General features: G+C 52.6%; 1 protein-coding gene across 1 annotated transcript; it reads right to left on the bottom strand.

Moving 5' to 3' along the window:
• Nucleotides 1–1,976: 1,976 nt before the first annotated feature.
• TRIM3 (tripartite motif containing 3) lies at nucleotides 1,977–26,473 on the bottom strand. The gene is made up of 12 exons (XM_079930471.1): nucleotides 26,271–26,473; nucleotides 18,084–18,249; nucleotides 12,381–12,612; nucleotides 12,005–12,156; nucleotides 11,597–11,777; nucleotides 10,583–11,315; nucleotides 10,374–10,477; nucleotides 4,483–4,650; nucleotides 4,125–4,293; nucleotides 3,800–3,870; nucleotides 2,636–2,776; nucleotides 1,977–2,513 (listed from the first exon to the last, which is right to left on the bottom strand). The coding sequence occupies exons 2-12, from the start codon at nucleotides 18,212–18,214 to the stop codon at nucleotides 2,361–2,363; spliced, it is 2,235 nt and encodes a 744-aa protein (XP_079786597.1). The 5' UTR covers nucleotides 18,215–18,249; nucleotides 26,271–26,473; the 3' UTR covers nucleotides 1,977–2,360.
• Between the last annotated feature and the right edge of the window lie 952 nt (nucleotides 26,474–27,425).

Here is a 27,425-nt window from a genome sequence, read left to right as displayed (position 1 = left end):
TACTGAAGCCCGTGCGCCTAGAGCCCGTGGTCCACAACAAGAGAAGCCACTGCAACGAGAAGCCCTCAAGCAGCAACGAAGACCCAGCGCAGTCAAAAATAAACCAAAAAAAAAAAAAACGCTAACTTTTTTTCTGTTAACAGTGTGTCTCAGACTTTGGCATTTTGAAAGGATGCATATAATTCCATTATACGTGTAAGCAGAACTTTATATAACCATTCCCTGCTGATGGTCATTTAGGTTTCCCCGGGATTTTTTTTTTTCTATTATAAATAAAGCTCTGATACACATTGCTACACACACCCTCTTTGGGCATTTGCCCAATTATTTTCTTAGCAGACATACCTAGAAAATTGCAAGACTATAGATGATTTTAAGGCATCCAAAGTCTTAAAGAGGAGCAAGTTAGAGATGTTTAAATTTCTTTTGTTTTTCAGATTCACTTCTCTTCCCACCCCACAGAAGCACTGTCCAGCTGCCAGTTCATCCCGTAAGGCATCCCTTTCATCCCTGTCACTCCGGGCCCGCGGAGTGGCTGGGCCCGTGAGCCATGGGCGCTGAGCCTGCGCGTCCGGAGCCTGTGCTCCGCAACGGGAGTGGCCACAACAGTGAGAGGCCCGCGTACAGCAAAAAAAAAAGACTTAGGCCAAATAAGTCAAGGCATAGCTTCCACTCCCTGTCACCCCTTCCATCTACTTCTGGGCCCAAGGTCTGAATTGGAAATAAAATGCCCACTGTGATCAGATCTAGGAAAAAGTGAGTGACTGCCCCCCCACACACCACCCCCCGCCCTGGCTTGAGATGACTTCTGCATGGCTTAGGCTGGTGCTGGGTGACTGACGATTGAGCACACCATCTCTGCTGGCCAGGGCATGGGCTCAGGCAATCCTACTCCTAATTGGCGCCAGGCCCTGTAACACTTGCCCTAGAGCCTTCAGGGAGTTCATCTGTCCCTCCACCTGCTTACCAGGTCCCAACCAGTGGGCCAAAAAGCACCAGGAAGGTGAACACACCATGTGGTCCACACGGTGTCCCTTTGATCTCTGCAAAGCCCCTATGGTCTTCCACAGGTCCATGGACAGGCCCTCCCACCCTAGCCCTGGGAATCATGCTACACCAGGACGAAGTCTTGAGCTTCCCCATGACCTCTTATAACCAACCTTCCCAGATCCATGACTCCCCAGATATTGTTGAGTGCCTTCTCTGCCAGTCACCATGCTAGGTGCAAGGGGCGTAAGAATGAGTAAGGTGCTATAACTTACCAGTTAGGAGTATGACACCTACAGATTCAAGACTGGGCTCTGCTCTTACTCAGCAATGAAGAGCAGCTTCAGCCTTTTGTAGACAGGGAGAATCACAGTCCCTACCTCCCAAATCACTGAGAGCTAGTGGTAATCATCTCTGGAACTGGCAGCCAAACCCTGGCAGAACAGAGCTCAGGAGGGGATGCTAGGACCCTTGTTCCTCTGTGGGGAAAGGGCAGCAGTCTTGGCATGAACAGCAGGAGGGGGAAGCAGAGCTCCGAGCCTCCAGGACTGAGTTCTAAAATCGGCCACGGAGCCTCCCACAGCCAGCTTCCACCTGGGCTCGCCCCAGGTCCCTAACCCAGGCCTGCGTTTCAAGGATTGCTGTCATCCCTCCAACTGTTCTCCCTACAGCTGCTGGCTGTGTTCTAGGCCAGGGTCATTTCTCAGCCCCAGAGCAGATAGCCAAAGGACTTACTATTTCTGCAGGAGACGTGGGTCTGGGGACAGGCATTCAGAGGTGGCTGAGCCCCAGGCGTTCCCCCTCTCTGCTCTCCTCTCCTGAAGCTTCAAAACATCAGGGCACATTTGGGAATCGGGGTCCCCTTCCCAGCTGCCTGCCCACCTTTTCGTCATGAGGTAGTTGCACCCTCCCCTCCCCTCCCAGCCCCGGCCCACAAGAAAGCAACAAAACCATCGTGGTGAACACATCTATTTAATGTGAGGGGTGGGTACTGCTGTCTCTGTCAGTGTGTATGGGCTGGTAGGGAGACAACCAGAGGGACTTCTGCCCTGGAGTAAGAGGCTGCTCTGGCCCCAGGCTGGGGGGGTGGGGAGCAGACCGAGGGATGGGGTGATGTGTAAGGAGGGGAGGGGAGGGTGAAGCTCTGCACACATCCTTGGGACCATGGTCCAGGCCCACCCAGTCACCAAAGCAAGAACCGAATAAATAAAGTGCAACCGTGGGGTTGGGAGGGGGGAGAGGGAGGGCACCGGGCGCACCCGCGCCCGCAGCCCACATTCAGTGCTGCCAGGTCTGGCCCACCTCCTGGCCAGACCATCTTGTCCAATCACCCCTATGTCCGTCCCTCCAAGAGCCAGGCAGGTCCCATGCAGCTACTGGAGGTAGCGATAGGCCTTAAAGCAGTGGTTGCCCGCGTCGGCCACCACCACGTGGCCATCCGAGGTCAGTGCCAGGCCCTGCGGGCCATACAGTGGCTCTGCAGATGTGTTGATATAGGACAGGAAGGAGCCAGAGCTGTCGAATACCTGAGGGACGAGCGGAGATTGGAGGGAGCCGTGAGATCAGGCAGATGCGTGGCATTTGGGGAGGGGGTGCCTGGGGCCCAGCGGGAAACCTCACCCTGGTGCCATCCCCGGGCCTTCCTCACCTGGATGCGGCTGTTGCCCCAGTCAGCCACGATGATGTTTCCATTGGAGTCCACGGCTACTCCCGTGGGGGCATTGAACTGCCCATTGCCCTCGCCGTGGGAGCCGAACTTGAAGAGGAACTCTCCGTCGGCACTGTACACCTGGCAGGGGAAAGGGCTGGGGACTGGGGACCCGGCCTCAGGCAGAAGGCGGGGCCTTGGAGGAGGATGGGGTGAAGCCCCAGGGCTGAGGACCCCCAGATGTGCAGCTATAAACCAGTTCTTCTTCCCAGGCTTCACGTCCATGCATGCCACTGCCTACTGGACATCTCCAGCTGATGTCCCTTGGGCAGCTTATCTTCCCTGGAAAAGTCCTTCCCATCTTTCTCCTTCCCAGTGACTGGCAACACCCAGGTAGCCATGAGTCATTCTCGACTCCACCTTCTCCTCTGTTCGACGGCCAATGAATTACCACAACCCGCTGATTGTATCGCAAATCTGTACCCTATGCATACATTGCCACTGCAATGGTCCTCAGCTAGATTACTGTAGAAGCCTGATCTTCCTGCCTCTAGTCTCGCCTCAGCCAGAGCGATCTTTCTAAGACACACAGGACTGCATCACCCTCCTGCCTGCAATCATTCAGTGACTCCCCATAGCTCTTAGGAAGAGAGCAAGCCCCTTGAGGGAATGAGCAAGCCTCATTCTCACCTGGCGCCACTCCCCGCTTCAAACCTCATCTGAACTACTTGTAGTTTCTTGACTACATGGTATGAGTTCCCACCTCCTTGGCTTCTCCTGTCCCCCTACCTTCTGGTGAGTTCCCACCTGTGCTTAGTTCCACCTGAATCAAATGCTCCTGCTACCCACCCCCCCCCACCTCACTCAGTTTCCCTGCACTCTCCTAGCACAGAATGCATCCCATCACACTGTAATATCCTGGTACTTTCTTCTCTTCCCCACTAGACCATAACCAATAAGATAGGGAATGTATTTGCTTTATTCATCACTGTATTCCCAGCTTCTAGCATAGTGCCTGGGACAACGCGGCCACGCCATAAATGTTAATTGTTCAAATGAATGATCTCAAGGGGGAGAAAAGGGAGGTAGGTGAGGGAGAGAGGAGTCTTGTGCAAGAGGAAAGGATGATGGAACTGTGGTCATAGAGGGAGGGAGAACACTGACCTTCACTGAATGGTTATGGAAATCCGTCACTACAATCTCATTCTTGTTGTTCACAGCCACAAAATGGGGCCCTGAAAATACAAAGTGGGCTCTCTGGCAGTAAGCCAGGATACTGAGTGGGATGGGGGAGAACATCTGGGATGACAAAGCTGTGGTGTGAGGAGAGGGGTGGGGTCTCTGGGATGATGGTGCTAGGGTATAGTGAAGGGACGGGGTCCCCTAGGGTCAAAATATAGGAGGAGGGGGTCTGTAGAGCTGGGACATCCAGGGGAGTTCTCTGGGACTGGGGTATCAGAGACTAGGTCTCTAAGTTCTTTCCCAATACCTGCAAAGTGGCGGTCGGTGGCCCCGCGGCCCCCAAAACGGCCAACCAGCTTGCCATTGGGCTGGAAGGTAAAGACGCAGCAGGACTTGTTGTCGACCACGATGATATGCCCGTTCCGGTCTACAGCCACTCCCTTGGGGCCCATGAGGCGGCCAGCTCCAAGCTTGGTCTGGAGGAAGGGGATATCCGTTAGGAGCTTTATCCCGCCCCGTGGGGAGAGTAGACCCAGCCTGGCACCAAAGCAGAACCTCAGGCTGAGGATGGATCGAGCAGTCCAGGCCCTGACCACCAGAAGGCACTAGAATGGTCATCTCAGCTGGCCACCAAGGGTGCAGAGTAGAGACAGCAGGCCTCTCACCTTGAACTTGCCCTCAGGGGAGAAGATGCTGACCCAACGGTTGTCATAGTCTGCCACGATAATGTCTCCATTGGTGTCCACGGCCACACCTGTGGGACGCTGCAGCTGCCCAGGCGAGCGTCCTCGGACCCCAAAGCGGAACTTGAACTGGCCTTCATTGGAGAAAACCTGGAGCAGAGGAGCAAGGGAGGGAGGGGGCAGGAGGGGAGAGACTGTGGTCACAGAGGGGAGGGAGCAGGACCCTGAGGGAGGAGACCCACCCCCATTCATTCAGCACTCAACAAGCACTTTCTGACACCCTGCCGTGGGTAGAATCAGACGTTGCCAGCGCAGACCTTAGGGGACAGGCAGCAGAGGCGTGAATGGGACTGTGAGAATGTGAAAGGGGTGAGAGGTGGTCCAGGAGCAGGGGCAATCTGAGCTAAAAGCCTAATAAGGACGCCAAGAGCTGAGCCAAAGTTGGCGAGTAAAGAAGGAGGAAGAAAGGTGTTTAAGCAGAGTCAGCAGTACGCAGAAGGCACAGAGTCCAATAGGGGCGCTGCTTGAACTCAGTATGGGCCCTACTTGCCTAGTGTGGATGGAGGGCAGTGGGCACTCCCGTGAAGAACAGAAGGAGTAAGGTTTTATTCTGGGTATGATGAGAATTCACTGAAAATTTCTGAGCAGGAAAGTGACAAGAGGAGATCTGACTTTGTAATATAATAAGAAATATATTTGAGGGACTTCCCTGGTGGCACAGTGGTTGAGAATCTGCCCGCCAACACAGGGGACACAGGTTCGAGCCCTGGTCCGGTGAGATCCTACCTGCCGCGGAGCAACTAAGCCCATGTGTCACAACTACTGAAGCCCGCGCACCTAGAGCCCCTGCTCCACAAGAGAAGCCACCACAATGAGAAGCCCGTGCACCACAACAAAGAGTAACCCCCGCTGCCGCAAATAGAGAAAGCCCACGCGCAGCAACGAACCCAAGGCAGCCAAAAATAAACAAGTAAATAAATTTGGGGGAAAAAAAAAAAGAAATATATTCGGCCTTTGTACCCAGTGCCTGGCACAGAGCTCCTCAAACCCTTAAAATTTCCTGATCAGTAAGTGTCTTTTGTCATTCATAAGGAGTCTCTTTTGAGTTTATGCTAATGAGGCGACTTGGGTGGGGGTGGGGGGGCTAGATTGCTTCAGGATGGGGCTGGTCACCAGAAAGACCATCTGATTAAAGGGTCGGAACTTTCAGCTCTACCCACCAACCTCTGGGAAGGAGAAGGGGTGGGGAGCACAGATTAAGCTTTATAAAAATTCTTGAACAAGAAGATATGATGAGCTTCCAGGTTGGTGCCAGGAGGGTGTGTACCCCAGTTCCACAGGAACCAAAACTCCTTATACTAGGGACTCTTCCAGACCTCACCCTATGTATCTCTTACCTGGCTGTTCATCTGTATCTTTTATAATATCTGTTACAGTAAACTGATAAACGTAATTAAATGTTTGTCTGAGTTCTGTGAGCTGCTCTAGCTAATTAATTGAACACAGGAGTGGGTTGTGGGAACTTCCACTTTATAGCTGGTTGGTCAGACTACAGGCGACAAACTGAACTTTCGATTAGCATCTGAAGTAGGGGCAGTCTCATGGGACTGAGCCTTCAACCTGTGGGATGTGATGCCATCTCCAGGTAGATCATGTCGGAATTGAGTTGAATTTAAAGGATCCCTGGTCAGTGTCCACTGAGAACTGGAGAACTGCTTGGTGGTGCTGGAAAAAGCACATGGGAGCTTTTTCAGAAAGAGCACTCTGGCTGCAGGGAGGAGTCGAGACTGGAAGCTGGCCGGCCAGGCAGAGGTGCTGCAGTGGTCCAGGTGACAACTGATGATGGCTTGGACAGGGCACTTGCTGGAGGGAAGTAGATGGATCGAGAGACATACGGGAGGAAGACTCCACAGGACTTAGGAGCAAACAAGAAAGGGGTAGGTGAGGGTGGGGGAATGGACATGGATTAGCCCGTCCAGGCTATGAGGCTGATAAGGTAATCTAGACAGAGGAGACCTTTCAACCTCTCACCCTCTTGTACTTCTTCCACCTTAGCAACATGCTCAGGTCTCACCCTCCTAAAAGCACCTACGATTTTAATGCTCCTCTCCTCTATAGCTAAGCCTTCTTGCTTCTCCTTCACAGCCACAACATCACTCACTGCATAAGGCTCACACATTGCTTTGTTATAACTCTAGGGACACAAGATAAATCAGAGCCAGGAGCAGCCTTGGAGGACTCAAGTTATGGGCCTTGGCCTTGTTCTTTGATCCAGATGTTCTCCCTCCTGCGTGGACTGAGCCCCCCGCCCCTGCATCATCTCTATTTCTTAGGCCCGCAGGGCTGTTTGAACTGGTCTCACCAATGGACATCACTTCCTCCTGATGTGGACCTCCCATCATGCCCTTCCCTGGCTGATCAGAAATGCCCCTGACTTCTGCCCTGGTCCCCTGTGGTTGGACAGCACTTGGAGAAGGTAGGCGCCATGGGCTAAAGAGGTGCTGTGAGAGGGACGAAAAGGTACCACCAGCTGGGTAGTGAGGCAATGTGTCTGCCTCCTCCACTCCGAGCAGCTTAGTTTCTAGCTCAACACTGAGGCTTTAGGGGGTCTTCCTCTTCCCAACCTATCCTAACCTATCCCACCCATTACACCTGGCCAACTCCTATTCATCCTCCAGTTCTCAGAATTTCCAGGTCACTTCTTCAGAGAAGGTTTTGTGTGTTTTTTTTTTTTTGTGGTACGTGGGCCTCTCACTGCTGTGGCCTCTCCCATTGTGGAGCACAGGCTCCGGACGCGCAGGCTCAGCAGCCATGGCTCACGGGCCCAGCCGCTCCGCGGCACGTGGGATCTTCCCGGACCGGGGCACGAACCCGTGTCCCCTGCATCGGCAGGTGGACCCTCAACCACTGCGCCACTGGGGAAGCCCCAGAGAAGGTTTTAATGAACAACTCCATCTCCTAAATCAATACACACACATAAAGTTAAGTCTCCGTGATATATGCTTTTTAGCTCTTTTCATAACGACTGTCACTCCTGTCACTAAATAACCGCTAAGTATCCTTGTCCCCCATGTAAGGACGTAAGCCCCAGGTGGGACAGGGACTGTGTCTGTTTTGTTCGCTGCTGCATTTGCAGCACTGGAATAGCAACTGGCACACAGCAGACATTCAACAAATGAATAAATCCGTCAGCTCCCTCCCAGACCAGAATCGCACACCTCCCCTTGGATGCCGCACAGCTATCTCAAACCCACCGCAGGCAAAAGTGAATTCATCAACTTATTCCCAGGCCCGCTCCCAAATGGCAACACTGCCTACTCAGGTCACCAAGCCCGGTGATTCTTGATCCCTCCCTCTCCCTGGATATCTGATGGCTCGTCAAAACCTGCCATATTCGCTTCCTTATCTCTAGAATCTGCCAGTGCCCTAATGTGATCCTTAACATCTCTCTCTTTTGCCACGGTAGCAGTAAGCAACTTCAGGATCTGAGTCTACTTGGGGGAGAGGCCAAAACAAAATAAAACGAACAAACCAGTGATTCTGGCAGAGAATGAAAAGTGCTATATGGCAAAAGGCTGAGGGAGCTTGGAGGAGAGTGTGATTAGCATTCTGCCTGAAGGAAATGAGGCTGTTTTCACAGAAGAGCTGATAAAATTTCTGGACTCAGACCATTACACAAGGATGTAATATATCCAAATCAAATTCTTCATTCAGAATCACAAAATGTTTCTTCTTTTCTGTCAGCTGATGCTGATTCAGCACAAGGAGAGGATTTGCCTCAGCTGCCACCACAGCCGGGTCCTGTGGAGAAGTTCACGAGAGCCCCAATCCTCATGAACTGAGGGGGAGTCACAGTGCATCTGGGAGCCTGGCCCATAGCAGACCCTGAGGACCCCAGAGTGAGAGAACCTCAGCTTTGGAATCGAGAGCCAGGCTCCTAGCAGCTATGAGGTTGCTGCATGGGTGGCAGCAGGGGCAAGGAGGACTGAGGTAGTAGAAGGAAGTGTTTGGAGGGGGAGGGGCTGCACTAGGCCCTCCCTCTTAAGTCCCCACCCTGAAACAACAGACAGACACAGGCCCTCGTGAGGGAGACCAAGTGGCACGTCTTTCCGGGGATATGAGTACCCGTGTGTGTGCACCCCAGGGGAAGTTTCTCAAACCTCAACTTTTGTGCCAAAAAGCATCCTTGGCATAAGAAGGCAGAACGGAGCTGGAGGGTGGAGGCTGCGACGGAGCAGGGCCTCAGCGCCACCCCTACCCATCCAAACCCCTCCACTTCTCACCATCCAGCCTAGACCCAAACGCCTCCCTGCGTGGACCTGAGCTTCTCCTTTCCTCTGCTCTTAGGAACAAGGTGGGAATAAAGGCGGGCTAGACAGGCTTGGGAATATAGCCATGGAAGAGTTCCTGGCTCTTTCAGTCGGCTAGGTGGAAAGCAAGGGCCAGGAGGAGCTGATGCTGAGGTGACAGGCCTTTGACAGAGCTGCATCTGTGACGGGGGTACTCAGGCAGAGGGTCAGGAAGAAGTTTAAATGTACAGATGGGAAGTAAGGATCTTCAGGGAAAAGTTTTACTACCTGACAAAACGTTTCCAAGAACTGAAAGCTTACAGTAGTTAGAAACAATCCTGTACAGAATAAAATCAAAATTCCACAGCTTCCTCTCCAAAGCCATTTACAGCGTGACCTCAGCTACTCCACTTCTGATAGCAATCTCCCTCCAGCCACTCTGGGACCCTTCCAGTTCCCTGAACAACGCCCTATAGCACCTTCCCACCTCCTGGCTTTTGTCCCCACCTGGACAATGGTATTTTCAACAACAGCTAAGAGTCAGAAGGTTCACTTGGTGCCAGGCTCAGTACATGATGTCATTCAATGCTCCCAGCAACCCTCTGAGGTATTCTTTTCCTAATTTTACACATGAGTTAACCTAAGCTCAGGGAGGTCACATGACTTGTCAGTAAGTGGCAGCGCTAGGATCCAAGCCCAGGTGTCTGGTTTCAGAGCCTGAGCTGTGAACTGCTCTGCTGCGCCTACCATACTGGTGGCCGTCACTGGCTCTGCCTGTTCGTAGGCTCACTACAAGGAAAAGAGAAAACCGCATTTTCTGGCTTTATGGAGCTCAGAGTGCAGCAGAGGCTACGTCCATTCAAGTGGCAGATGCTTTACTCAGGTGTGTGAGGCGCTGGGAGGGCCAGAGGCAGGACCACCTATGAGGATGCGCTATAGTCTAGCCACTGGAAGGCACCCCTTTTCACAAGTTATCCCCGTTTGACTGTCTAGTCAACTGGACGTTTGCAGAGACGGGCACAGACGACACGCATTCTGGGTCCACACAGGCATGTTGGAAGATAGTGCGGAGCTGCACTTTTGTGCCAAAAAGCATCCTTGGCATAAGAAGGCGGTCTTAAGAAGTCCGGCATAAGAAGTCAGTCCGGCGGACATAAGAAGGCGGCATAAGAAGTCAGCCTGCATCCTGACCACTGTGGTGGGCAGAAAGTGAGCCAGCCAGGGACTCAGGTGGAGGCAGAGGGGAGGGAACAATGAGCCGGATCTTTGGGGTCCAGGAGCTGGTCTGGCCTGAGCCACAGCCTGGGAGGCAGAGGCCGCCAGCACAGTCAACCCCAGTGCCTAACTGTGAAGGTGCTGGTTACTGCTGTGGCCCTTGTGGAACGGATGGCGAGTGAGTGGGGGAGGGGTGGTGCTGTGATTCATGGCTCTTCAAGTAAAGGTACTATCTGTAGGGTTTCACCCTTCAGGAGGCGACCTGTATACTTTGTTGGGTTTTTGTTTCTTTGTTTTGTTTTTGTTTTGTTGTTGTTTTACTAGGCTGTAGCTTGAGAACTTCTATTTTGGTGTTAGGGGAGAGCTTACCTGGATACATTGGTTGTTGCTGTCTGCTACCACTATGCGGCCGCTGCTGGCTGCGGACACACCCTGTAAATTGGTGAATTCACCCTTCTCCCTTCCACGACTGCCTGTGGGGAAGAAACGGGATGGAAGCAAAAAATTCACACTGAGGTCATTTTGAGTCTCTGGCCCCGCCTCATCCCCCCTCTGCCTCCGCCCAAGGCTCTCTGTACCAACGCGGAAGACGAGCTCGTCCTCAATGGGGTTGTCCTTCCGTTTGCCGCCGGTGCTGTACATGGAGCTGGGCCTACGCACCGCCTTCTGGCGCACGTGGCTGCCTGGGCCTCCAGGGGACTTGACGCGGCGCTTGACATCGTCCGGGGAAGGTGGCAGGTCCCCAGGACGCAGGGCCCTCACGCGGAAGGGGCTGCCGCGCACCGGCTGTCCATAGAGCAGCACCGAGAGGAGCAGCTCGCCTTCGGAGCGCGCCGTGTACACCAGCTCGTACGTGCCGTTCTTGTGGTCCACCACGGGCACCGGCAGGCGTGTGCCGTCGGGGCCTGTGATCTCCGCGCGCAGCTCGGCGCTGCCTGTGCGCACCAGCCGCCCATCCTTGTCTTTGGTAGTGACAGTGAGAGAGGCGGGCTGGCCCACCAGCGCCTGGCGCAGGCCCTCGCCAGTGGCCACCGTCTCGTGTGCAGTGGCGCTCGTAGTGAGCAGCGCACCCAGATTGAGCACCGATCGCCGCAGCCCATCGACCTCGAGGACCAGTTCCAGCTGCGCGTTCTCGTGGGGCCGCTCCGGGAAGGCCTGTGCTGCCAACGCCGCCAGCCGCTCTCGCATGTGTTTGCGCACGAGCAACACCTCCGGGGCCGAGCCCAGGCGCAGTGCCTGCTCAGCGAAGCTGCAGCTACTGCCGATGTGTTCCTGCCCCTGGCGCAGTGTGTCTAACTGGGTCTGCAAAACCTGAGGAGGGGTCAGGGGAGGGTTGGGTAAGCAGGCTTGTGGAGGGGAAGGTGAGGGGGGTGTCTCTGTGATCCCTGATGAACTTGTACTATGGCATGAAGGGAATACAAGAGGGTGAGTGTGGACGAGGGACACAGATGCCCGCAGTACCTACTGGCCACGCCAGAAGGGGGCAAGTATAGACTAGGGGAAGGGGTGCGCGCATGTGGGGAGCAGGGGACGCGTGGAGGCGACAGGCCATCTCATGATGGGCGGTGGTGGGAAAGGGTGAGCGGACACACCTTCTGCTTGGCTCCACAAATGGCCTCCAGGTCGCTGACCAGGGCCTGCTTGCGCTGCTGCAGCGCTTGCTCCAGGTCCTCGAAGGCCGCGCTGATCTGGGCCAGGGCCTCTGCCTTGCGCTCCTGCAGCTGCTGGTTGATGCCCCCCACTAAGGCGATGGCAGCGGACAGCTGTGGTAGTCTGGGGAGGGGAAACAGCTCATACCAGGGCTGCTTGAGGATGCCCTCAAGAAACTGTCCCTTCTCCCTGGAGACCCTACTGCCGCCCTCCAGGATTTCCGCTCCCTGAGACCCCCCCCTACCCTCCCTGAGAATTTTATCTCCACCCTCCCGAAGGTCCCTCCTCTGCCCCCGCTGAGACACCATCCCAGACGGCCCCACCAGCCCGGGCTCCCGCCGGGCGCCTACCGGCCGCGCACCGCCTCGAGCTGGCGCTGCAAGGCCGCCTTGTGCTGCTCCACCACGTCGCGCAGCAGCACGGTGCCGTGCTCCCGATGCTCGCCGGCGCGGCACTCGCCGCACATGGCCGTCTCACAGGCCTCACAGTAAAACTCCATCGTCTGGCGGCGCAAGGACTCCCATCAGGCAACGACTAGACACCACGCTTCTCTGTCCCCTGCCCTCCCCCACCCCACCTGCCTTCCTTGCCTCTCACCTTCCAGGTGCACCCCCGCTACCTGGACCACTTAGAATACCCTCTGACCCGCAGCCACTCGGCCCCTCCCCCGACCTCTCCTCCCCCTCCACCCCAAGTCCTGGCCTCACTGGGCCTGCTTGGGCCCACCTTGCCTTCATGGTTGGGGCAGGAGAGGGGGCGGCCAGCCACTGCGCTGAGGGGGTGGGGGTCCTCGGGGTCGTGGGCCCCATCAGATGCCTGCTGCATGGCCTCCATGAGGCTGCTGATGAAGAAGTTGTTCTGCAGCGCAGAGACGCCCTGCTCAGGGAGGATGGACGTCTGCCGACACACTGGACAGGACAGCGTCAGGCTCTGGGCAGGGATGTAGTTCTGGAGGCATCTGGCCGGGGAGGAGGGGGAGTCAAAGGGATGAAGCGGCAGGGCGGTGTCAGTGCACCCCTCCTGTCACCTGCCATGGGCGCCAGTCCTTGTGCTCACAGCTGTGCTGTCACATTCGTTTAGAAACCTCTCTGGCCAGCACACGCATCTTGTCCTAACAGCAGGGGTAAAAGGCCTCACCTCTCACAACTGAGTGGCAACACATCCCTGACGTCTCTCAGAGGATCAGACATACACGCATTCCTCACGGTGTGCACAGACACAAGTTCACCTTTCACAGGTGTTTACAAACCCTTCTCACAGAAAATGTGTGACTACCTACCCCCGCACCATTAACTCATTAAACATTTACTGACTACCTGCTCTTGCCAAATTTATGCCAAGCTCTGGGGATACAAAGATAAAGCACAGTGCCTACCTCTAAAATACTCCCCGTTTGTAGAGAAAAAAAGTAACAAAATTAGAGTTTGTAGAAGTAAACAGTGTGATGATTAAAGGCATGGGTCCTGGAGCTAGGCTGCCTGGGTTCAATTCCCAGGTCAGTCAACTATTATACTGTATGACCCCTGACAAGTTACTTAACTTTTATGAGCCAAGGATCTCTCCTTGGTAAGACGGAGACAGTACAGGCTTCACAAGGTGTGGAGAATTAAATGTAAAGTGCTGACATGCCTGACTCAGAAAGTACGATATATTGTAGTATTACAATACTATTATAATACTAATTATAGCTATTAGTATTACCTGTCATTAATATAAGGAACACAGAAGGGGCCTCTGGTAGTAGAGAGGGTAGCCAGAAAAGGCTGAAGAGGAGGTGACGTAAGCAAAATCTTCCTGGACAAATAATTGTTTTTTTTTTTTGTTTTTGTTTGTTTTTTTTTTGCGGTATGCGGGCCTCTCACTGTTGTGGCCCCTCCCGTTGCGGAGCACAGGTTCCGGACGCGCAGGCTCAGTGGCCATGGCTCACGGGCCCAGCCGCTCCGCGGCATGTGGGATCTTCCCGGACCGGGGCACGAACCTGTGTCCCCTGCATCGGCAGGCGGACTCTCAACCACTGTGCCACCGGGGAAGCCCAATAAATAATTGTTAGTCTGACCAAGAAAGGTGCAGGGAGAGGAGGAAGGGTGTTCCAGATACAGAAGGTGGCCAGAAACAGCATGTATGAGTAGGGAATTATAAGCAGTTCAAGGTGGCTGGAGAGGACGCCCAAGGCAAGGAATGGTAAGGGAAGTGTGGAGAGAGAGGCGTGGGCCAGTTCATGGAGGGCTCCTGGGTCACGTCAAGGAGCTTAGACGTTATCTCAACAGCACGAGCGAGCTGCAGGAGCATGGTACAGCCAGGTTTCCATTTCATCTGCCTCCGTGTGGAGGGTGAATGTGAACATGATGAGACAGCAGACAAGGGGCAGGAGCACCGTCCTCCTCAGCATCCAGCTACCATTTATTAAGCACGATGCGGCAGGCTGTGCTTTGCACTTGGTGTTTGCTAATGGACTCAGAAAGGGTAAGTGGCCCAAAGTCACAAAGCTAGTAAGCACGAGAGCCAGATCCGAGGCGAAGCACGTGCTTAACCAAGGTGCTCTTGTAATAGTCCAGGCAAGAGGTGAGGAAGCCCTGCATTTAGGCAACAGCAATGCAGACTGAGGTGGACCAAATTTGAGAAGTATTTAAGAAGTGCAGCCAGTGGGCAGTGTTGTCTGATTAGATATGGGGAGGGAGAGATGAGTCTCAGTTGACTCCCAGATTCCTAGCTTAGATGACTGAGTGACATTCACCACGATGAGAAACACAGAAAGAGGACTGGTTTACAGGGAAGTTCAGCCTTGCCCCGGTTGAGTTTACTGTAACGGTGGGACATCCAGGCAGAGGGGATCGGTAGACAGCTGGGGAGAAGGCAGGTTAGAGATAAAGACAGGGAGGCCATCAACATTTAGATGTAGCCATGGGAGACGATATGATCACCAAGAAGGGGATTACAGTGCCAAGAGCAGGACAGAGCACCCAGCAAATACTGAAAGAGGAGAGCAAAGAGGAACGGGCAGAGAGGTAGGAGGAGAGAGAGTGTCAGGGCAGCAAAGTGAGTAGTGCAATTTCAGAAGCAGGGAATGAGTGGTCATCCGTGTCAAAAGCAGCTGAGGAGTCAGGGAAGCTAAGGACTGGAAAATGCCCACGGAAACTGGCAACTGTAAGAGTACTTTTGTCTGTAAGGAAAACAGTGAGTGGAGGGAGGGGTAGAGGAAGGAAGGCTTGACTCTTGCCAGTTGAAGAGTGAATGGGAGGTTGGAAGTTTGAGTAAAAAGTAGGTTGATGGGTTAGATGGCAGCTGGGAGGGACAGAGGGACAAAGGAGGGTTCTTATCTGTTGGTAACGGGAGGCTTGAGCACGTTTCTAAGTTGAGGAGCCAGTAGAGAAGGAGGGAGGGAAGACACTAGAAGACATGGGACGAGGTCTGGGGATGGGAGAGTGGCTCAGGCTGGCTTGAAGAGAAGGAGTGGACCCCATCCTCTGGATGGAGGGAGGGGAAAATGAGGTAGATGCACTTGAGCACAGGGGGCAAAATTAGAGAGAGGATGCCCAACTTGCCTCCGGCAAGGTCAGCTGCTGAAAGCGAAGGAGTGGGGTGGTGGTGGGAATCCAGGGGGACAGGGAGGCTGGGATCAGTCACTGAACGGAGTGGGAGAGGAATCTTACTAGAAACAGACTGACGGTGGCTGTGTTTGGAGACCACAAATTTGTGGAGGGAAGATTTACCTGTTGCAAAGTTTCCCATATCCTCAATCTCTTCTCTTAACGTTCTCTACACTTCTTGATCTGAATTAATTAATTTTTCTTTATTTAACAAACACTATGTGCCAGGCACAATGCTAAGTGCTTCACAAATATTAACTTATTTGTGACCTAGATTCCCCTTCAGTCTTCTCGAGTTGAGAGTGTTTTTTGTCTCATACTCCACATTCCTCAGGACCAGAAGGTGGGGTTGAGTCCTCCCCGCCCCCAACTGGAACATTTCTAAATTCTTCTCCTCCAGCTCCTTGGAAGCTCAGGCCTGTCTACAACACCCCTCCCTGACGTTGTCTCCACTGACTCAATGGTTGCTTCCCCATTGGCCGAAGTCTTTCTTCTGGCTCACTCTCTTCTGTTACCCTCCCTCCCACCCCAACACACACACACTCCTGCCATCATTCTCGGTGGCTCTGACATCCACAGGGTGACCCACCCACCATCAAGATTTCTTAGTTCCTAAGCTTCCTCTCAGCCCCTCCCCCTGTGATCTTTTCTTCCAGTTCACCTCAGCTATCCACTCCCATGCTCCCAGCACTACCTATGTCTCATCACCCATCACGGCATCAACTACGAAATCTGCATTTCAACCATTCTACTCAGCTCCCCTGTAATTCTCTCCCCAGCTTTGCTGAATCTGGAGTTTACCCTGAATACCTTTGAACTCATCAAGATCTCCGTCCTGCGTGTCGCACATACCTGGCTTACGACTGCTTCCTAACTGGCTTCCTGTTTCCACTGTTGCTTCTCTAGAGTCCACTCTCCAAACGACAACCAGAATGAGCTTTAAAAAAAATCTAATTTATGGAATTCCCTGGCAGTCCAGTTGTTAGGACTCCGTGCTCTCACTGCCGAGGGCTCGGGTTCGATCCCTGGATGGGGAGCTAAAATCCCATAAGCCATGCGGCGCGGCCAAAAAACAAAAGTCTAATTTATGTCACATTACTTCTCTGCTAAAAAAAAAAATCCTCCGGTGGTTTCCCACTGCATATAGAACAAAATCCAAAACTTTCCTAAAACCGCCAAGCTCCCCCGTGAACTGTTCTGACTCTTTCAGACCTCACTTCATCCCACTTTCCTCCTCACTCAGTCACGCTGGCTTCTCCCCTGGTCTCTGAACATGCCCCACTCACTCCTTTCTTAAGCCCTTTGCATGGAACAGCACGAAGATAATCCTGTTGCCTGGAACAATCTGTACATGTCTGTTTCCTTCTCATCCTCAGGTCTCAGGTCAAATGTCACCTCCTCGGGGAAGCCTTCCCTGATGACTCTACGTAGACTAGCCCCTGGCCCAACCGCCCGCACTTACTCCCTGTTTATTTCCTGGAAAACACTTAGCCCAAGCTGTGACTCTCCTGTTTGATTATTTGCTTGCCTGTCTGTCACCTCCCACTAGAGCATAAGTCTTTGAGAGCAGGGACCAAGGGATAAATGAATGAGTAGTATTAAGAGAGAAGGCTCTGCAGTTAAACCTGGATTCAGACCTTGACTATTTACTTGCTGCGGAGCCTCAGAAATATCTCTTAATTACTTAATGACTCTGAACTCTAGTTTCCTCCTCTCTAAAATGGGGATAATAAAGTATCTGTTGTGAGGATCAAGTAAATCAATATGTGTAAATCACTTAGCCAGTCCCTGGCAAACAGTAAGCAGTCAATACACGGTAGCTGTTGTTATAATTTCTCCGGCACTGATTTTCTCCAAGAGTGCTCAGTGATCTGGGTATAGGAGAAGGTATGGAGCTTTCCAATTACAGCTCAGATCCAGGACTGAGCTTCTGCCACGTGGGTTTAGAAAAGGAAAAAGGCGTGTGGGAATTGTAGAGGCCTATGGTCCACCATGGGATTCAGGATGGGTAGGAAAGGAAGGGAGACCAGGAAGGAGATGGTGGCTGGGAGAAGACGGAGCAGTCAAGGGCATTGGACATCTACATCCAGTCAAAGCTGGTGTAGTGAGAGTGGGGTAATGGAAGCCAAGAGTGGGATACTGGAGTCTGTAACCACAGAAGAAGTGGTGTTATTCTGGGTGATGGCAAGATGCAGGGCGTCGTTGGGAGGGTGTCTGACGGAGGTGGCACGGACTACATTTATCTGTAGTCTGACTGTAAGATGATTTGATTACTATCTTTCTCCTTCACTATACTGTAAGCTCCTTAAGAGCAAGGATCATACCTGTTTTTGCTTATCACTGCTTGCCCAGTGCCTGGGACAGGTCTGGCACATAGTAGTTGCTCGATAAATAAATATTTGTTAAGTGAATGAATAATAGATAGAAGCCCAGAGGCTGGGAGGGGTTGCCTTTCATTCAGTGCCTCAGGACAACAGTGAGGACAGGCAGGGAGGACAGACCTAGTTTTGAACATCCTCCCACTGGTCAGAAAGTTCTGGTGCCAGAGCTGGTTGAGAGTCTCAGCTCTGCCTGATTTCTCTGGTGGTGTCGAAGGCTGCCTTGGGGTTTGGGCAGGGGCAGAGGAGGCCCTGTTCTGGGCAGGGGCCACAGCCCAGTGTTAGGAACCTCTGGTCCTCTCACAGGTTCTTGCACCGAACCCTTACCTCCTGTAGGCTGGGGTTCATCTCCTCCCCTCCATGTATGCACACACCTCCCTCACCTCTTACAGGTTTACACATGCCACTCCCTTCTCCGGGGGGCCTGCGAGGTCCTCATCCCTCCCCGGTACACACACCCTCACCTCTCACAGAAGGTGTGCAGGCAGGGCAGAACCTTGGGGCACCGGTACCGATCCAGGCAGATGCTGCACACCAGGAACTGCTTGTCCATTGGCTGGACCTCTGGGCCAGGGCTGTCCTCCCTCTTCGCCATGGTGCCCGCGGATGGCACCTGCCACTCACACCAGCCTGTGTACGGAAAGACGGTCAGCACCAGGGAAGCCAGCAAACCCTCTCCCCACCTGATCCCCCACAGAGCACTAGCCCCATCTCTTCTCTGCCAGGGACCGAGCAGGGTGAAGAACATGGACTGAGTATCCTCCGGGCCTGCTGCTCTGGTTAAAAGCACAGGCGTCAGGTTAGATTGATTTAAACCCAGCTCAGCCTCTTGCCAGCTATGTGACCTTGCACAATTCATATACCCTCTCTGAGCCTCAGTTTCCTAATTTGCAGTTATGGAAATAATAATCCCTACCTCAAATGGTTGTTTTGAGAATTTGCGCTAGTGTATGTCAAGTGTGTGGCACGGGGATGCCCTTCACTGACACACCCAGCCTTCATCTCCTCTGCCTCCCCCAAACCCTCCCCCGGGAGACTTTCCTGATGGAGTGTCTCTCCTCTGACCACCTGCAGCCCTTCTATCTATGCTCTGACCCACCTCCCAGCACAACTGCCCGGGATCACATTCTTTTCCACATCCAATCAGTATCCAGGTCTCGTGGATTCTGCCTCCCAAATACCTTATCCCCTTTTCTCCAATTGCACAGATACCACCCCAATTCAGGTGCCACCAATTCTCTCCAGCGATACAGCAACAGCCTCCTAACTGGTGTCCTTCTCCTCGCCTATGCCTTCTCATCCCTCTCCCTCACAGCCAGAAGGAGGCTTCTGAACACACATTCCACCTTATCACTAACTCCCTGTTTAAATTCTTTCAATGGTTCTCCATTGTCCAGAGGACAAAGTCCAAACTCCTTAAATTGGCCAACAAAGCTTAGCTTTGGCCCATACCTCCCTCTACCACCTCACGTCTCAGGATTCTATGAGTAGTCACACTGGTTTCTTTCTTTTCAGTTCCTGGAAAACTCCTTGTTCTCTTTTGCTTCTGGGCAGTCACACATTCTGTTCCCTCTGCCTGAGATCCTCTGCTCACCCCCACTTCGTCTGGCTAACTCTTGCTTATCTTTCAGGTCTGCACGTAAATGTCACCTCCTCCAGAAGGCCTTCCCTGATTTCCTGAAGTCTGGTGAGGTGCTCCACCTTTATGTCACTCTGCACCTTGTCTTTCCTCCATCCTGGCCCTTATACACTATACTGTAATTTTCTTGTTATTTCTCTGCTTTTTCCAGAGTTCTTGAGGAGAGGCATTATATTTTATTTCTTTTTTATTCCTAGCACTTAGCACAGAGCCTGACATAAGGATTGGTCTATATTTATTGAATTAATTCAGTAATTCAACAAATATTTATTAAGTGCCTACTTCGTACAGGTGCTGGGGATAGAGTGATAAACAGAACAGATATGGTCACTGTCCTTGTGGTGGGGAGGTAGTGAAAAGTAAATACATGAATAAATATATAATTACAGATTGGGAGAGGGGAGTGCTATACAGAAGAAAAGGATGCTATGAGAAAGAATGCTTTTTTGATTGGGTGATTGGGGAAGGCCTTTCCAAGCAGGTAACTTTTAAGTAGAGCTTTGAGGGCTAGAAGGAAAATAGTAGGGATGAGGGTGTGGGCATCAGAGAGTGAGGGAGGGAAATCATTCTAGGCTGAAGGAACAGCATGAAGGAAAGTCCTTAGGCAGAAACTCACTGAGAACCCAAAAGGGTTCATGTGGTCAGAGCAAAGGGAATGAAAGGCCACAGGGGAGTTTGGGAAGGTAGGCTGGAATGAGATCACAAAGGACCTTGATGTTAAGAATCTGGGTTCTATCCCAAATTGGGAGGGAAATGATGCAATTTACAAAAAATAAATTAAAAAGCTACACTGGCAGCTATGAGGATTGAAGAGGAGCCAGGGTGGAAGCAGGGAGACTGCTTGGGAGGCTACCCCAGTTCTTCAGGTAGGCTGATGTTGGGTATTAGCAGAGCTATATGCAAAAAAGTGGACTGATTTGAGAAATAACCATGAGGTTGAGTCAAAAGGACACCACGATGGACTGGATGTGGGAGGGGAAAGGAATGACAATAAGGCCTCCCAAGTTTCTCCCCTGAGGATGCTGGGCTATGCCTAGAGACAGTGAAAGCTAAGGAGCTGATTTGGGCCATTCCATTTTAACCATGAGACGTCTGAGAGGTGCCTGTGTGATACCCAGGTAGAGATGTCAAGTAAGAAATAGAATATAGGAGCTCCAGGGAGAGGTCTGGGCTGGTTTTTGACTTGGAAGCATTGGCATATTAATGACACAAGGCAATGATAATGGATGGGACCATCTAGGGATAGAGAGTGAAGAGCGAAGGAGAACTCAGAGAGATGGGAGGAAGACCAAGAATGTGTGGGGTCAAGGAAGTCAGGGGAGGAGGGGCATTCAAGAAAGAAGGAGCGGTGAAGTAAGATGAAGACTGGAGAGCATCCACCAGATTTGGCTGTGGTGGAATGGGAGGGGCAGAAGTCAGGTCAGAGTGATGGAAAGATGAATGGAAATGAAGAAATTAACACAGCAGTTGTAGACAATTCAGGAGAGAAATCTGGCCATGAAGGGAAGCAGAAAGAGAGCCAGACTACTTCAAAACAGGCAGTGACTGGGAGCAGGTCACCACTATCTGTGCCCAACTCGATGCACCATGGCCCTCTCTAAAAACAACGCGTGAATGAAGAATGAATGCAGTGGGGCCAGTCCAGAGTCCAGAGCTCTCTCCAGGTTTGCGGAGGGGCAGGAGAGGGGCTCAGCTGCATGTGCCTTATGTTTATGTGAGGGTGGGCATGGATAGGATAGGAAGGGCATCCCTGAATGTGGACAATGGGATTCTGAGGTTCTTTCTCCAGATGTGCAGGGTTCTGAACCTGGAGACTTAATACAAAGACAACAACATAGCAGGAGGAGGACAGCCCGAGGGTTGGCAGAGGGAGCAGGAGGCCGGAGCCAAGCTGAAGCTTCTGTTTGGCGAAGGGGAGGGCTGAGAGGAAGAGTAGGAGTGGTCTACTGGGCCCTTCTGGGGCAGCTGGAAGTCAGGCTCCGCCTCTCTCCAAGCCCAAGGGGCTCTCCCAGCCTGTCACACAGGGGCGGTGATTGGGCAACATCCAAGCACGGACAGCTCCTCCCTCCCTTCCCCTTCCTGCTTCAGTTCCCCACCCAGACGTGCTGGGCATGCAGCCGCTGAGGTCACACCCCTGCCTAAATCACCAAGACTCCCTTCCCCTCCTGGGCTTTTACTCCCACCTCTCCCATCTCGCTGCTCCTCAGAGATCTGCCCCCGAGGTCCTACAGGCCATGGTTTAAATAGACTGTTTATCACAGCAGGTACTTGGAAGATCTTGAACTCAGAGCTGAGATTTCACCCTCCTTCCTCGGGCTGCCTACTGCCATCTCTGCATCCCTTATCCTTCCCATCTTTTAACTGAGGTTCTAAAGGCACTTCATTTCCTTTTTCAGCATTCATTCAACACCTCTGCTAGGCCTGGGGATACAGAGATAAATACTCACAGCTCAGCCTTCATGGATTCCACAATCTAAAAAATCAATTAATGTAGTGCAATATGGTGAGGGCTATGACAGGGAAGCACAGATTGCTGAGAGTCACCTAACCTAGATCTGGGGCGAGGGAAGGATGTACAGAAGGCTGGAGGTCCAGAGAGTCCTCCTGAAGAAAGGGCCATTCAAGAGCTCCAGGATGGGTAAGAGTTAAAGAGAGAATGGTGCCTTCTGCATCAGGAGACTGAATCAAACACTGTGACAGGGGAGGACTAAGAAATGAGATGCAGTGGTAGGCAGGAGCTAGATCATACAAATCTTTGTTGGCCTTATCGAGGAGTTGAGACTTTACCCTTCCCTGCTAGGGGATTAAGGCTTTATCCAAAGAGCAAAGGAGCAGGGTGGGGAGGTGAAGAGGGTTTAAGTATAGAGTGAGAGAGCAAAAAGAGTAAATTTTTGACTGCACAGTGGGAAACAGTTGAGGGGTATCATGAGCAGAAAGTTAAGAGACTGCCATGATATCGTAGAGGAGAGATGACGGTGGCCTTGATTAGGGGAGTCGCTAAGGGGAGGTTGACAGAAGTGGATTTTATAGGGAGGAATCAATAGAACTTGGTGACCAGTTGGTTAGATATGAAGAGTAGAGGGAGAAGAAAGAATTAGAGATGATTCCTAGTTTTCTGGCTTGAAAACTCTGAAAGACAAGCAGTTTGGATGGGAGGGTGACAGGCTCAGTGTTTAGTAAGAGGAATCTGAGGTGCCTATGGGACATTTGAGAGGTCCAGCTGGCAGGTGGAAAGACAAGCTGGAGCCTAGGAAAGAGGTCTGGCCTGGAGATATGGATTTGGGAGTTGGTGTAGAGATGGTACCTGAAGGCATGGAAGTGGATGACATCACCCAGAGAGGGCACAAGATGAGAAAGAAGAGCCTGTGACTGTGCCCCAATGAACCTCAACATTTAAGGGACAGGCCCAGAAAGCAAAGCCTGAAAAGAGGGCTTCCCTGGTGGTGCAGTGCTTGAGAATCTGCCTGCTAATGCAGGGGACTCGGGTTCGAGCCCTGGTCTGGGAAGATCCCACACGCTGCAGAGCAACTAGGCCCGTGAGCCACAACTACTGAGCCTGCATGTCTGGAGCCTGTGCTCCGCAACAAGAGAGGCCGCGATAGTGAGAGGCCCACGCACCGTGATGAAGAGTGGCCGCCGCTTGCCACAACTAGAGAAAGCCCTCGCACAGAAACGAAGACCCAACACAGCCAAAAATAAAAATAAATAAATTAAAAGAAGGCTCAACATTTAAAAAAAAAAAAAGCCTGAAAAGAAATTGAAAAGGTGTGGCCAGAGAGGCAGGAGAATCAGGAAAGAGATATGAAAGCCAAGGGAGAAGAGAGCTTCACGAGTAAGAGAACAAGCTTCATTGTGAAATGCTGCAAACAGTTCCCATGATCTAAAGCCCAAAAGAAGCTGGTATTAACCTCAGGGAGTGTGGTTTCTAAGGGCTGGAGGAAAGGAAGCCAGATCCAGGGGGCTGAAGAGGAAGTTGATTGTGAGCAAATGAGGACAGCCAGTGCTGATTCCACCTGATCTTTGACATCTGCAAAGGATGTGTTTCAAGGCTTTTCAGTTTCTCCAAATTCTCAAACAGCATCTAATTTCCTCCATGACTTCCTCGTACAACCTCAGGAGAGTCCCAGTATACATGACTGACACAGCTGTGAGTGAAGGTAGGTGACCGAGGCATTGTTAAAAAGTGGATGCAAGAGGCCAGTTAGGCTCACTTGCTTCTGAAAATGACTCACTCCTGGTCACTAGCCTCCAGGTGTATTTGATCATTTTAGGCTTCAGTAAAATGACAAATGACTGCAGGCTACAGTCTTTGGGTTTTCTTTGAAACAGATGAAGCCTTGGAGGAGGTGAAGTCCTCAAAGCCAAGGAATCCTTGCAATAAGATTGGCAGGGAAGGAAAATGATGAAATCTGCAGTACCAACTCTCCCACCCACTACTGCCAGACTGAGTAAGTAGGTGAATGAACCATTCAATGAGCTGATAAACCTATCAAACAATCAAACTTCCTGGGCCCTCTGCACAAGGCCCTTAAAGTGGTTACTGGAGACACCATGCTGAAACAGACACACTCCCTGTCCTTCACAAGTTCTCAGACTAGTGTGGGAAACAGACATGGAAATATACAACTACCATGTGATAAGTGTCATGATATTGACATATTCAAACTGCTATGGCAGCAAAGAGGAGGAAGTACCCAACTCTGAAGGTGGTGGAGAATAAAGAAGACTTGCAGAGGAAGGCATATATGAGCCCGCTCTTGGGGGACAAATAGGAGTTTGATAGGTACACTGGGAAAACAGTGAGTAATGGAACAGAAGCATGAAAAATTAAGAAACACAGACCAGGTGGGCAAGAGAGCAAGACTCAAAAGGGCAGAGGCCGTACTTGATGCTATCACAACCCACTCGATGCGAAGTCTCCACTTGCCTCTCTGGCTGCTCCTTCACTGTCCATTCCTTATATGTCTAGCTCCTCAGGGCTTTGTTCTAGGGCCTCTTCTCCCCTCACTTTCATACTCTGTCTGGAAAATCTCACCATCTCCCATGGTTTCAGTTACCATCCACTTGCTAATGACTCCCAAAGCCTTACCTCCTGTGCAGAAAACTTCTTGAACCCACACCTGTATATCCAGCTGTACCTTGGACATCTGTACAGGGATGATGCTAGAGACTAGTCTAAAACTGAATTCATTTTCCCCTAACCTACTCATCTTGCTGCGTCTCTCATCTCAGTAAAAGCCACCACCATCCACCTAGCCACATCAGCCAGAATCCTGGGAGTCTTTTCAATTCCTCCTCTTCTTTCAACTTTCAGATATAAGGTATGACTATTATCCTTGCTTCTGCTCCTAAAATGTGTCTAGGTTAAAAGTCAGGAGATCCAGGAGTTAGTCCTGACTCTCACTAATTTCACCAATGCAAGGTAAGACTCTGGACTACTCCATCCCCTTACTTGCAAATTGGGGGAGGGTATCTTTTTCTTCCCCAAATCTGAGATTCCCAAGGTTTCCTGTCCAGCCAAAGGTCCCTACAGACTGTAATATGCGCCCATGATTAAATCCAATCTAGTACTAGCTTGAGTATGATTGCTGGTTTCCACAGGAAGGCTAGGTGTGTTAGAGAGTGGCTGTAGTTGTCCCTACCTCCCTTCCAAAATAAATGTTTGCTGAGTTTAGGGCACCCATGACACTCCCCCTGGGCACCCCCTACCCTAGCCTAGCAAAATGGTTTTGCTCCATTTTTCTGAACACAGGCTGTACTATATCAACTATGGGCCTTTGCTCAAGCTCTTCTCTCAGCAAGAATGCCATTGTCCCCTAAGTGGCTGAGGCAGCACCTGGCACACAGAGGGTGCTCAGTATATGTTGGTGATAAGAGAGCCATGTTTAAATCACTGCAGTATCCTCTCACCAGACAGAGAGGCAAAATCAAAGGCAATAACAAGACAAGTGAACGAAGTTCCAAGGAAAACGACCTCCACTTATCATAAAGAAGCTTTCCCATAGCGGAAGTGGTAAGTGCTCTGTCACTGGAGGCATGCAACCCAAGAGAAGCAGGGCACCTGTCAGGCCTGCAGCTCTGATTCCAATTCTGCAGCAAGTCAGAACCCTGCTTAGGGGATGAATGGGCACTGATGAGGTGGACAGACAGGCAGGGAGAGACCTGTGAAAAGGACCTCTGCACCTGCTCCAACCTACCAGATCTCATCTTCCTACAGGGGCCAGTCCTGGGTTTTTGCTTTCCACATCGGAGACCCACACACCAGGAACAAGCCCAGGGCTGGCCTTTAGTGGACTGACCTCCCTGGGGTGCAGCCTGCCCCTCCAACCTGCAACCATCTGTCCCTGCAGGTTTGCAGCCCATGATCTGAAGCCAAGTCCAGAAGGGAGGAGGCCAGAACCAGGGAGGAGCCTGGGGTCCTCCAGGCGGGGCCCAGGCTGCAGGGGAAACAGAAGGGTCCTTTCCTACAAGAAACAGCCTCCGGATGCGGCTTCCTGTCCAGAGGCCAGTGCTAGAGGAGGAAAGGGTGTCCTCTATGCCCGCTGGTGGGCCTCTAGGTGCCCGAGGAGGGAGGGGGTAGCAAAGGGTGGAAGTGTCTGCACCAGGGAGAAAGGAACCCTCGGACAAGCTGGGCCACAAGATTCCAGAGTCCCACTCAGCAGCCCCACCCGCTCCCCCACCCCCCACCATCCTCGGCCGCAGCGTTCGACACCCTCCGCCAACATACACAAGCTCCCAAACCCCGCGCTCCTCCAAGGAAGCATCACCCATCCACCCGCGCCTCCCCCCTCAAACATGGACCTCACGTGAGCAGCCACAGCCCGAAGAATCCCCCCACTGCTCTCACGGACAGGGACACGCCTCACGTGGACAGAGACAGGCACAGCTTTTGAAAAGCATCTATGCCCTCACCCACAGACACTCGGACAGACACACCGCCGCTCGCACCCGGACCGGGACCTGGGCAGACAGGGATACAAACGCACCCCTGGGGGCCGCCCGTCGCACTCACCGCGGCGAGGCAGGATGGGAGGGCCAAGACCCGGACTGCGGCCACTCCGAAGGGCCCGCGGCGCTGCTGCTGCCAGCGCCCGTCCGCCCGGCTCTGCCCGTGGCGCCGCCCCACGTCCCGCGCCTCCGCCTGTCCCCGCGCCGGCGCCGCCGCCGGACCCGCCGCACAGGCCGGAGGGAGGGGCCGGGGCGGGGCTGCGGACCAGCCGGGGGAGGGGGCGGCTCGGAGACCGAAGACCCACCCACGCCCCGCCCGCCGCCACGGAGGCCCCGCCCGCCCCAACCCCACCCGCACCGCTCCTCCAACTCTCCCGAAGCTCCTGCAGGAGCTGCCTACCCTGTCGGGCTGGGGAACCCTTGAGCAGGATCCCGGATCCCGGATCCTCGATCCCCGCCAGCCGCCTCTGGCTCCCGACGGCTCCAGGAAAGGGCAGCGCAGTGGGTCTCAGGGACTGGGCGGACGCTCCGTCACGAAAAGGCAGCTGGACAGCAGGGTGTTCGGACTCTGGGAGCCGGTAAGGGCTGTCTTCTGGAGGTGCCCTTCCAGGCTTTCCTGGGGGGGCTCCTACGGACTATGCTACTGTGGTCTCTGCTGAGCAGGGGGAGACAGGGATCGCCTGTGCCTCGGCACGGATCTCTGGGCGGCGGACGAGCCCCAGGGTAGAAGGGCAGTACGCAGAGCTCTGGGGAGAAGGGGCTGACGGGGTAGAAAGATGGGGGACTTAACTTGGCTCAAGGTGCCTGGCTCTCTCTCAGGAGCCCCCTCGCGAGGAAATTATGGTTCAGACCATCCAGCGACTCCCTTCCACCCTCCAAAGACCAGAGCAATTCTCAGAATCATCACCTTGTGGAAAAGCAGCCCCGGTGGAAAATAATAAAAAGTATAACAGTTAACAAGGACTGAGTGCTTATTATGTGCCAGACACCTAACGAATCACTTTACATATATTATCTTCTTTAGTACACATAATCTTAATAGGTAGCTTCTTTTATTAGCCGTGTTTTGCAACGGAAATAACTGAGGGCCCTTGGCTCCCCAGACATTAACCCTGATCACTCAGGCAGAAAGTGCTGGAACCAGGGTTTGAGCTCTGCTTATAGGTCCTGCCTCTAGTCACTTGGAACCTCGGTACCTTTCATGTTGAAAAAGCCCCAG

Source organism: Stenella coeruleoalba, assembly GCF_951394435.1.
Source record: "Stenella coeruleoalba genome assembly, chromosome: 8".
NCBI lineage: Eukaryota > Metazoa > Chordata > Mammalia > Artiodactyla > Delphinidae > Stenella > Stenella coeruleoalba.
Note: the sequence above shows the minus strand (reverse complement) of the source record. Positions and strands in the feature narration are given on the sequence as shown.